This window comes from Protomyctophum bolini, assembly GCF_963924005.1.
Source record: "Protomyctophum bolini genome assembly, chromosome: 11".
NCBI lineage: Eukaryota > Metazoa > Chordata > Actinopteri > Myctophiformes > Myctophidae > Protomyctophum > Protomyctophum bolini.
The window spans coordinates 14565383-14577396 of record NC_137872.1 but is presented as its reverse complement, the minus strand read 5'-3'; the positions used below and the strand labels follow the sequence as shown (position 1 = coordinate 14577396).

General features: G+C 41.4%; 1 protein-coding gene across 1 annotated transcript; it reads right to left on the bottom strand.

Annotated features, from left to right (window-relative positions):
• Positions 1 to 215: 215 nt before the first annotated feature.
• gdpd3a (glycerophosphodiester phosphodiesterase domain containing 3a) lies at positions 216 to 10823 on the bottom strand. Its single transcript, XM_080775718.1, has 10 exons — positions 10062 to 10823; positions 8739 to 8781; positions 7783 to 7918; positions 6436 to 6481; positions 5901 to 6019; positions 4135 to 4224; positions 2518 to 2651; positions 1062 to 1121; positions 663 to 714; positions 216 to 368 (listed from the first exon to the last, which is right to left on the bottom strand). The coding sequence occupies exons 1-10, from the start codon at positions 10198 to 10200 to the stop codon at positions 240 to 242; spliced, it is 948 nt and encodes a 315-aa protein (XP_080631844.1). The 5' UTR covers positions 10201 to 10823; the 3' UTR covers positions 216 to 239.
• Positions 10824 to 12014: the final 1191 nt, after the last annotated feature.

The following is a 12014-nucleotide window of genomic DNA, read 5'->3' as shown; positions in this document are numbered from 1 at the left end:
TAGTGGCCAGTGAGGTAAATACAGCTATGACATTTATTGTGTGCCGGCTGTTTTATCTCCATAAACCCCTGCTGGTCTAAATATTGGCTTAGGAATGGGACAAAAACAAAAAATCCATGTATTCAAGTCTCCGTGGAGTGAGAAATCGATAGATTTTTTTTAATTTTGGGGTTAAGCTGCCTATTTAAGTTCAGAGTCCTTCACAGGGAATCAGGAGTGTTATTGGCAGTGCTTGGCTATCACTCCTGACATGGATGCCTCTTCAGATAGTCGGACAGAAGTGTTGGATAGTCAGTCATCACCGCCGTAGCCCCCACGTCAAAGGCTGCTTCGATATCCTGGTCCTCGTTGCACACAAATAAATGCACCTGCAACGACAGACATAGAGAAGAGCTCATACTGTAGGTCTAGTAGTGCAGTGGTTCTCTCAACCGTTTAAGGCTCTGGCTGCCCAAAAATAACCATATTTGAACTGGGGACACCATCCTAGCACTAGGAATGTAGGAGCTGAGGCATTCAATTTTGTTTGACTTGCTTCCACAGATAAATAATGCGAAAATAGCCAATCAACAGGTTGACTATGTCATAGCAGGGCTAGTTCCAGTTTGTTAAATGTCTTTCCTTTTGTTGCCTGTCTAAAACAAAATATGTTGCTTTCATACCTGAATTCCTCGATCCATAAGATGTTTAAAAAGACTCTTCCTCATAGTTAATCTGAAATGATATCAACATATAAAGAGTCTGTAAAGAGATATTGACCTCATATTGACCTACATAGCTGTTACTTTTCAGGATTAAAATAAAAAAAGAGCAAAAATAGCAGATGTACAAGCTCAAAACGCGTCGCTTCGTGCCATGTTTCGAGCTTGCGGATCTTTTATTCTTGATGCTTTTGAATTCGACCCATTTACACATCAGTTCCTCCCAAGATCACTTTGGTTCTTAGGGATTGCTTTTAAATATGTTCCATTGAAATGTACTTTTTTATTTTTTGTTTTGATATTCGCAATTTAAATGAGATCATGTGTCTGCATTTGGCTCCCAACTCAAATGGAACTCACTTTTCCACAAGAAAGATGAACATGCGGTTCCTCAGGATCTTCCGCTCCGGGATGTAGGTTCTTCATCACGAGGGAACAAAATAGACATCAACAAAGGAAAAGCGCGCGCGCACACACACACACACACAAATGTCCCATTTCACAAGTTTTCAAATACTGTAGGGCTGAAGTGGGTAATGTATGTTTTGTAATAATAGTAGAAATGTGCATAATACAATACGTATGTACATAATATTGGCCTCTGAGATGTAGTGGAGTAGAAATAAAAGTACTGAAAGTAAAAATAACTCAAAAGTACTTAAGTACAGTAAATGAACATAGTTACTTTACACTGCACTCGCAGCCGCGCACACACATCATGTGGACACTTACATGTGAGAGTGCATGAGTAAATGCAAACAGGTCAAAGTATGACAAAGTTAGATAAGTGCAGTTAGGGTGGGGGAGACTGTAGTAAAAATTGCCCATAAACCAAGATAAATTCGTGGCTATACAGTCAGTGGGATTTGTATACCTGCAAAAAACATAGGGTTGAATTAATTCTACTATTAAGGCGTATGTATGAATAAGCCTTAATAGTATAATGAATTCATCCTTATGTTTTTAGGTGAAGAGGTGACCACCGTTGATCACTGCTCAAACAGCACATGTCTGTTTCTAACCACCGTTTCGGTGGTAACCTCTTCACCGAAAACTGGACTATGAATAGGCCTTTATTCATACTCCAGCTTTAGATGATAAGGTGACCACCGAAACGGTGGTGGTTAGTAAAAAGAGATGTGTTGGGGTGAGCGGTGAGTCGCTTATCACCGCGGTGTGACGTAATGTTGTAGTTTCCGGTGGTCACCTTAATACCCAAAACTGGAGTATGAATAGGCCTTTGCCACCAAAATGTGGAATGCCCTACCACCACCAGCCATCATAAAGTGGGACTCCCTACCCTCCTTCAAAACAAAACCAATTTGCAACTGTTAAGTACAGTAGCCTGTTGTAACACCACCTTGAGGCCAATGTGAAACATTTTAGGCAGAGGTTCTTCCTTGGCTTACTGTTAGTGTGCCTGCAAAGTTTCACAGCAATCGGTTCATGATTTGTGGCATTTTGTACAAAACGAGCCACTCCTGCAAAGTTTGGAAGGTAATCACAGCCAATTGGACTGGAATATGAAAAATAGGACAGATCCGTCTTGATCACATGACTTTAGAGATAATGTGTACCGATTGGAATGATGTTTGGACAAAATCTGTAGGAGTAATATAAAAGAAAACAGCCTCCCGGTGGTGCTGCCTAGAACAGGCCGTGTGACAGATTTGGGGCAGAGGTATAGTAATATTTATACAGTACAATGGAGAGACTAAACTACTCTCTGGTAAGTACACGCATACCTGGCTGGCACCCTTGAAAAGCAGCCAATGGAGGAAAGCACACACACACACACACACACACACACACACACCTGTTGAAGATGCGGGGCAGGTAGAACTGCAGAAAGGATTCTCCAAGTGGCACAAAGGGCAGCAGACCAGTGTAGAAGAGGAGGAGGACCAGCAACCCGCGGTTCTGTGTGAAACTGTAAGGCATGCAGGGGTTCTGCAGGGAGACAGGCAGAGAGGGACATTCACAGAGTTTCATTTATATCAGTGATTCACAAGTTTTTTTCATTTCAAGGACGCACAGTTTGATATCGTCGCTGTCGGTCGATCACATGGAGGCATGAAAAGTAGCAGATCCACAAGCTTGAAATGCAGCGCGAAGTGATGCATTTTGAGCTTGTAGATCTGCTATTTTAGCTTTTTCTTTTTTGTTTCGCTCTAGTGGTATCCCAATCTACACTGAAGAATCCTATGTGTTAATTTAACTCTTAAACTGAAAACTTTAGTTATTCCAAACATACATTACCTTATATATTTTGTGCATTTGAAAATGGCCGATCTGCAAGCTCACAACTGGTTTCAAAGCAACGCATTGTGAGCTTGTACATCTGCTATTTTCAAAAGATTTGTATACATTTTATACATTTGAAAACTTGTGAAATGGGGGCATTCTGCATAATTTCTACCTATATAGGTATTTTAAGATCTTGATACCAATACTGTAAATACATTTTGAATTCCAGACTTTTACTTAGTAACAGTGTTTCTACACTGCAGTATACCACAACTCACGGTATACTCTTCATTCCAACCATTGTCCAAAGCATGCGCACACACGTGACACGCCCACACATCTGAAATACAATCCCCAAAAAAGTGAATAATTCTTATACTGTATCCCTTCATTTATTTGAAGTGTTAAAATAAAAAGGAATAGGCAATAGGAAAGTAGTAAAAATGTATGATTATTGATTAAATGTAGGGATATACACGACCATACCAGTGGTCTGGCATTTTTATCCTACTGCCTACCACTCATTTGGCATTTTATTGTATGATATGGCCTTAACATGATATGAAATGATAGACCCTTTTGACAGAAAAGAAGGTAATATAACATGACATATCCTATAAGTGTACAGTTACCATCACAGAGAGAAGGTAATAACATGACATCTCCTGTACAGTTACCGCCACAGAACCAATAAATTAACGCCATCACCATCAGCTGCATTTACCTTTCTACCAGACTACCACACATCCAAATGTCTGCTGTGAAAATGAAGAATTGAGGTAGACTGTGGTATGCAATGTAGGAAAAAAAACAATACAACACAAACAACACCCTATCCTTACACAATTCTTTGTTATTATGGAAACTATAAGTTATAACTCAGCAATACCGAGGACATTAGAGCTCTTTTCTTCCATGTCAGGTAGAAGGACTATCAGGGGTCGAAAGACACGGTTACGGGTCTGACCATTTGGGACCCGTAACGGTAACAGTGAGGATTTTAGCGTGTAGATTGGGGAAAAACATTTGATCAAATGAGGGTCCGTGGCCATAATGCATAATCAAACTGAGGGTCCATAGAAATCAGAAAAGTTGAGAATCACTGTGCAAAGTGGTTCAAGATCTCTCACAGACCCCTGGAGTGTTGTACAGACTATTTTCTGTCTCCCCCTGGTGGTTTACATACCACTGTGCGGCATTTCTTCATGATGCTAGAGTGTTCTGTGGCCCAGACAGTGATGTCCTCTCTGTTGTAGCGTTTCACCAGCTCAGACACCTTCAGCACAACAGGATATGACAAGAACAATCAAGAATGAGAATCAGAATAAGTAAAAGAAAAAAGAAGAAATGTCAAGTAATGCTGTGTGAAGTGTGAAGTAGTGCAGAGAAGACAATGCACAGATATTGGTCATGTCAGTGTCAGTGATGTCACTATCCGAAAAGTTTCAAAACGTTCTAAATTTGTAGTGTGCTATTTTTGCATGACACTGTAGTGTAACAAAAACTAGTGGTTCATTGATTTATTAATGTATAAAGATCATTTGATTATGGAAAAAATATTCGATAGAATAAGAGGCAAGCCTCAGGCTCGCAGCCCCTAGCACTGTGCTTTCAATCCATTAAAACCGGGAAGGCATTTGTGTTATTTTAGATTTTTATGCATTGGCTAAATTGCAGTTCAACTGCTATTTTTGAACATTTTTCAATATCTTGAAAACTGCTGATTTTAGGGTTAAGCAACCTGGCATTACTCTTGTCTACAACATGGCTACCGCTGCTGGGAGGGTTCTTTGAACATTGGTGGTCGCTTGTGGGAACAGTGTCAGCTGACAATTCTCACTGAACAAAAGACAGGCCGAGTAAATCTGGGTGCAAGACATTCAGCCCCATAACACATCCAGGTGTCCTTACACCAGTAGAAGCTGGTGTTTGTGTGCAAAGGTGTGTGATGTGTAATTAAGCCTGAATTCATACTGCGTGGCATGACAGACGCCTAAAATAGCCGACCTTAAGAGCTCACAAGTTAAGAGCTTGAAGCTCTTGCTATGTTCGGCGTGTGACGCGGTCATATGAAAGAGCATACATTAGGCTCAATTCAGTCAACTGACTGAGTAAGAGTGCACTCATCGGTAAATGATTTACATTCACATAATTCCACTGGAATTTGAAAAGCTGTAATATGGTCTGTTAAAGACTTACAGGCCAAACTTCACAGCAGCCACAAGGCCCTCGGAAGGTAATTAAGGCCTCTCTAAACCAGGCGTTCCCCAACATTTTCGTACCAAGGACCCCCAGAAATAGCAAGTAGCCATATAGCCTCTGTGGAACTGGTCCATTCAGTAAATAAAACACTACAAATATATTATGTTCTGTATGTTGGGGCTGTGATATGTTTGTTCAATGTTCATTAAAGGTTTGTAAAGAATGGAGTCGCTTTTAGAATGTATTTGAATAGCGTAATAGTGTAATTTACAGTAGATGTTCAAATAAATCCCAGATTGAGACTTTTAAAGAACAACCTATAGGTAAACGGCAGTAGGACTCTTAACCTATGCAGGACAGACAATGAAACATATTTGTTGCTGGTCAGAAGGAACCTCATACTGTATCTCATTTTGTTTTCTTTCTCCCCCCCCCCCCTTTTTTAATGCCCTACTTTGTCATACTAAAGTGCCACATAAAAGTAGCAAAAATAGCCGATCTACAAGCATCACATTGAATCTGTTATTTTCGCTATAAAAATAAATGTGACAGTGATTAGGTGTGTAGGTGTGGCGTTTGTAAATATTGAACCAATGAAAAATATTAACGAGAGCTTGTGACAAATAATAAGTTAACTACACTGGATTCAGTGGAACACAGGTTATTATATTAGGTTATCGAAGAACACGTTTTCTGAAGGTTTTCCACCCGACACCAACAATGGACAGAAGAGAGACGTGTTGTGTGTACCTTCTCTATCAGCAGGTCGTTGCTCTCCTTGATTTCAATGTTGACAGGCATGTCCGGGAACTTCCTGAACATGTCCTCTAGCAGGCAGAACTTCCTGTCTTTACCGCTGCTGTAGCGGCCTACAGGAAGGGGAGAGGTTGGAAAGAATTAGGTGCAGTACACTCCACATGCACCACACACACACTATGGGGCACACACACACACACACACACACACACACACACACACACACACACACACACACTAAACAAGTGAGAACTGAGAACATCAACATTTTAGGATGTCCTCGAGTGACATTTTGTGAATTCCACTCCAATTGCCATTTCCAACCCAAATCCTAAAGCTGAACTCACGTGTTGCAGTTACCAAGACACAGCACACAATCCTAATCCCAATCTTAATCTTGTCCTAATTGTACAATTGTTTTTTTAACAATAAAACTATCTTTTCCGGCGACCTACTTCTTCTGCCTCACTGGATAAAAGTTCCCCAATGTTGGGATGAAGCCTGAATAGAGAGATGAAGTGATACCCACCTGCATAGAATGTCACCTCCAGCCTCTCCTTATACAGAGGTAGGTCCTAAAAAGAGTTGACAAACAGATGGAGGATTCACTACAGCCTGCTCTACTGATGCATCTAGTCCTGACTGAGTGATATACAGTAGGCCTACTGTATGTCTTGTCGCATATCATTGCTGTCGGGCAGAAACCTCTTATCTCCATATTTTAACTGTTTGTGTTTTCTCGTAAATTAACACAATCTGCTTGTTTTTAGCTTGTAGATTTGATCTGCTACTTTTGCCATTTGTTTTATTTTAATCCTGAAAATTAAAGATCAGGAATCAGGTTTCCACCCGACAGAGACGTTACATGAATGAACAAAAGTAATGAAACCAGAGAATGAAAAGTACAATTTGGCTCAGTTTTGTGTGCATTTCTTCTTACATTCATATTAATTACTTTTGCTTAAAGAACAATTTTTCAAATCGCATACAAGAGAGTTGAGTATTCAATTTCAGTTGGTCCACATGAACACCACATTTAATTAAAAACAACCCAGATATACCCAGAAATATGTTGAACATACTGATTATCAATGTTGTTTTGGCCATGTAAACACAGCATGTACTTCTGGTTTCCAGCGATGGATATCCATGCAGTGGATATTGAGTTTATTCATGGATATTTGTAAGCAGGATGTGAAACTAGACCAACGAAAGCCTTGACCTGATGATGAGCCACACGATCAGCATGAGTCACACGAGCCATGTTCAGCAACCGCTGATTCCCTCTTTCTTTCTCGTATCCCCTCTTTCTGAAGTGTATTCTTTAAGAGAAAAACAAGCTGTGCTGTGAGCTTGTAGATCAACTATTTTTGAATAGCCATAGTATAAAATAAATGTCGAAGTGGTTAAAATGATCGTGGTGCTATATTAACAAATTTAGCTGGACCCTCCTCAAGGACCCCACTTTGAGAACCAATGCTCTTCAATTTGCACTCTCCTGTCGAAATAAAGCCTGAAAATAAATGAAAAGAATTTGTAGCAATCCCTGGGAGGAAATGACCCAGCAGCAGCAGGCTTCTCAGAGTGAGGGCTTAGGGGAGCGGTTGAAGGTAAAGTGTCTTGCTCAGGGATACCGAAGATGGTTCATTTATGGAGATCCGCCATCCGAATTGTAGCGACTAGATGCGAAATGGTAGACAAGTCCTATAAATGGTCTCCTACTGTATCTCCAGGCAGCAAATCTCGTGAACGCCCTATGTGTACTGGTGCTGGGGGCTGCTCTACGGCATGAGTTAAAACCACCAGTGATAAAAACCACCTCTAGCCTGCCAAAGCAAAAAGGAAGACTTGGCCTGATGGTGACCACTCTGTGTACCTGCAGGTTGACTGAGGAGACGGTGACATCATGGCCAGTCTGCCTCAGCAGGTTCTCGTCATGTGAGACCACCACATGGCAGTCACGGGTCAGGTGGCAGTCCAGCTCGAACATGCCTGTGCCCTGTTCGGCCGCACTGGGGTTGGGAGGAGAGAGACAGAGAGAGACTTAGGGCCGATTCATACTCCTATTTTAGTGCAGAAGAAAAGTCGGTTCGGCGCTGTAGAGCCTACAATGTGACGTCATTGGAGGTTCGGGGGGGGGGGGGGGGGTCTCTTCTACTGCTACTGAAAATTTCTGACGAGCCGAAATCATTTCGGCACTACAGCGCCGAAACAGTGGTAAAATAGGAGTATGAATCGGCCCCAAGGACAGTACAGTATAGACTCACTCAATAAACAGGGATGTCACAGTATAACAACCACTTAAAACCACCCGATATGTTTGAGTGGAGTCCCTCAGGGCTCCATGCTAGTATGTTTTCTGTTATGGTGGGGAAAGCTTTAGCTGAAATTAGCCGATTGACAAGCTCACACGGATGCCGGGGTTTAAGTGGTTGAAGCTCAACTGAGCCTTTACAACAAGTTTGTTATATTGGTACATTGGCTATATTATAACTAAAATCAAATAATGTATACAATGTTCTGCTTTGATGGGATAGCATATCAAATATATCAAGTTATAAGTAAGGAAAGATAGCCTAAATGTACTGTGGTAGATACATTTGCTGGATATCTAAAGTTGAAGTCTGGCATCAAGATAGATAATCTTTATTACTTCTATATTATGTCATTCTTAGACACACCGAAATGTTGGTTTATCTTGTAGAGAAAGAAGCCAAGGTGGGTTTTTGCAGTGACACCTGAAGCAGCAACAGGGCAGGGTTCATGTGTTTATGGTTACATACTGTATACTCACAGTGTGGAAGTTTATTGTTCTGGATTATGGATACTCACTTTGTGAAGGCCTCCATGGTGCTCTCTATCCTCTCTCCACATCCTAAAGAGAAAACAAGAGGAGTCTAGGGCAGTGCTTCTCAAATGGTTTCATTTCAAGGACCACCCATAACTCTTGAGACCCTTAAGGGTCCATTGGGTTTCATTTGTACCCTCTCAGAGGTCAAGAATCCAGACAACTCCTCTCCGTACATCCATACTTTGCAGTCATTTCTCATTATTGCCATGTCATCAATTGCCCAAAAAATGCTTTCTACTGTACTTAAAGCGGTACTGAATAACTCAGTGTCGCAAGCCAACACGTTGTGAGCTTGTAGTTCTGCTAATTTAAACAATAGACACTATATAATAAACCACAAATCATTTGACAAGCCATTTCTACAGCTTGGGAAAAAAGAAGGAACTTCACTCCAAACCACGAAGTAGTTTACCATAGATTCTGCTGTCATCAGAATTATTTTGCATTATTGTTTGACATGTGACTGTGACGTGACACGGTGATGGTAAATGCATGCATTTATATTCATTCAAGGCGCTCTACCTCGGAGACTGCAGGCGTTTCAACACTTAGGGCCGATTCATACTCCTATTTTACCGCTGTAGGGCCGCTCTACCTCCTAAGCCACTATGCCACCCGATCTGACTTGATCTTCAATTCAATATTCATATTAAACTATATGGATTTATGGATTTTATGTTAATAAGAAGACGTAAAGGCAGTGATGGTTTTGTCTGGCTATGGTAGATCTTCCCACCCGTGCCAGAGAGGAAGAGAAGTGTGGTTTCCGGGCAAGATAAAGCACATGATTTATTAACATAACCGCAATGTGGACGAAGGAAAGTTTTATATAATTTACAAACTTGCACGGCTAACAGACCGAGCCGTCCTCGTGTATACAGGGTCTTAAACATTACCTCCACACCATGGTACAGTATATTGTAATTATATCAGTGGTTCTCAAGGTGGGTTATACCGTTATAGGGACACCCTGGGGTCCCCATAACAGATCTAGCCCCATAACAGGGGTTCGAGCTATAGTAGATCTGCTATTTTCACTAATTCTTAAAGTATTTTCATTGAATTCTTTAGAAAAACCTGTGAATTTGTTTTTAACTTCTGAAATTTTGAGGTAGAAGTGTGCTAATTTGCCGAGTGCATTCTGTGGATTCCCTTACATCCTCGGTGAGAGATGTGTCTGCAATGGAAGGCAGTTACGTTTCTTACCTCCTCGGTGAGAGATGTGTCTGCAAAGGAAGGCAGTTACGTTTCTTACCTCCTCAGTGAGAGATGTGTCTGCAATGGAAGGCAGTTACGTTTCTTACCTCCTCGGTGAGAGATGTGTCTGCAATGGAAGGCGGTGCGTTTCTTCTGGTGGAGAAGGTGGGGGTTCTTCAGCAGGTACAGAGATGCGAGGGTGTAGCCGCCAAGGGCGGGGAGGAAGAAGTACAGGGACGTGCTCATCCTTGCCTCCAAGAACAGGACCGGTAAGTGGCGAGGGCAGAGGTGGAGCGGAAGGTATCAATCCCGCAACTATCCTTCGACGCCGGACATCGATCTAACCAAATGACCCCAAGCAGCAGCCTACTTCAGTGAAAGTGTAGTATAGTATATACAGTTTGCCACTTTGAAGAAGTTCAAACAGAGCCTTCTCAGTCACACTATGCCTTCTCAGTCACTATGCCTTCACAAAGTGAGTATCCATAATCCAGAACCATAAACTTCCAGTCTATGAAATTCTCAACAGAAGAGACGAGCAAACACCCCCCCAAGTTAAATAAATTAAACTGGCAATCCAACACGGCCACTTCTCTCCCCCTGGAATATATCCTCCTTCGACAGTCCCTCTCTCGCTCTCCTCACACTCACCCAGATGTCACCTTGTCAGTTCAGAGAAGAATGCTGCAACACATTTTCACCTTTGCAGGTAAGGGAGAGAAACTTGACAAACAGGTACGACTGAATGGATATCCGAGGCAAGATTTCAACGCTACTCAAAATCATATTGTATTATTTATTCCCCCAGCAGGCAGCCATTGTCACCGAGTGGCTTCCTTGATATCTCTCATTCTCTCTGGGCACCTGAACCTTACATGGAGCTGTAAAAGTTAATAAAGCACCAGCTTGGCCTGTAGCTTACCCGCCCCCCCCCCCCCTCTCTCCTCTGGCCTCTCCCCACCCTGTGGCGATAGTATTGCAACAGTATTTTACTCTCTGGGTTTCATGCTTCTGTTCAACCAGTCGAGATTAAATGCGTGATTGTCAGACCCGAGCCAAAATCTGCCAGGACATTTATTTAAAAGATTGGATTTATTCTGTAAGACGCTGACTGGACAAGGAGCACCAGAAAGAATTAGCCGGATCACAAAGAAAAATATGTGTTGAATAAATTCACCACACATTCTTGTTATTTAGGATTGATCCGACATGAATAGAATAGAATACATCTGATCACGGCTATCCCCACCAATCTTGATATGAATATGGTTAAACAAACATGACACTTGTGCATATTTGACAAAGGATGGGTGTGCAAAGAAACGGCAACTCAAAGTGGATGGGAAAGCAGCATGCATGTACACATTCACAACTGCCTGCACTTTGTGCAAAAAAGGTGCACACGTCTCACACACACGCACTGTCAGCAGCAGAACGCTGTAGCATTGTATTGTTTACAGTTTCCATAGAAAATCTGGAATGTAGCAAACAATGAGCTGACACTCAGTGGCGGAAAGCAACAAAGTACATACTCAAGTGCTGTAGTACTTAAGTACAATTTTGAGGAATTTCTTTTTTTCCACTTTACTGGAGTATTTACAATTTTCAGTAATTTTACTCCTACTCCACTACATCTCGGAGGCAAATGTTGCACTTTTATTCCACTACAACAGAGTAGTAATTCTACATTACAGTATTGATACTTTTACTTAAGTAAAAAACTTGAGTACTTTTTCCACCAATGCTGACACTACATGAAGAGAGAGAGACGAGAGGCAACATTGACCCCATAGCAGTTAAACTCTGCGTGCTACACATTCCTACCTCTACCTGTGTCCATCCAGCTATAAGCCGTTTCCCACCGATTATTATGAGTCAGTAAATACATATTCATAACTTAAAAATACAATACAATTGTATGTATAGAAATATAAAAATACAATAAACAAAACTTTTAAGAAATATTAAAAAGAGCAGATCAACATGTTCAGTGAGATAGATGAATAGACAAACAGTGACATTACAGTGTCCAGAGAGAGTGAGAGAGAGCAGACAGAATG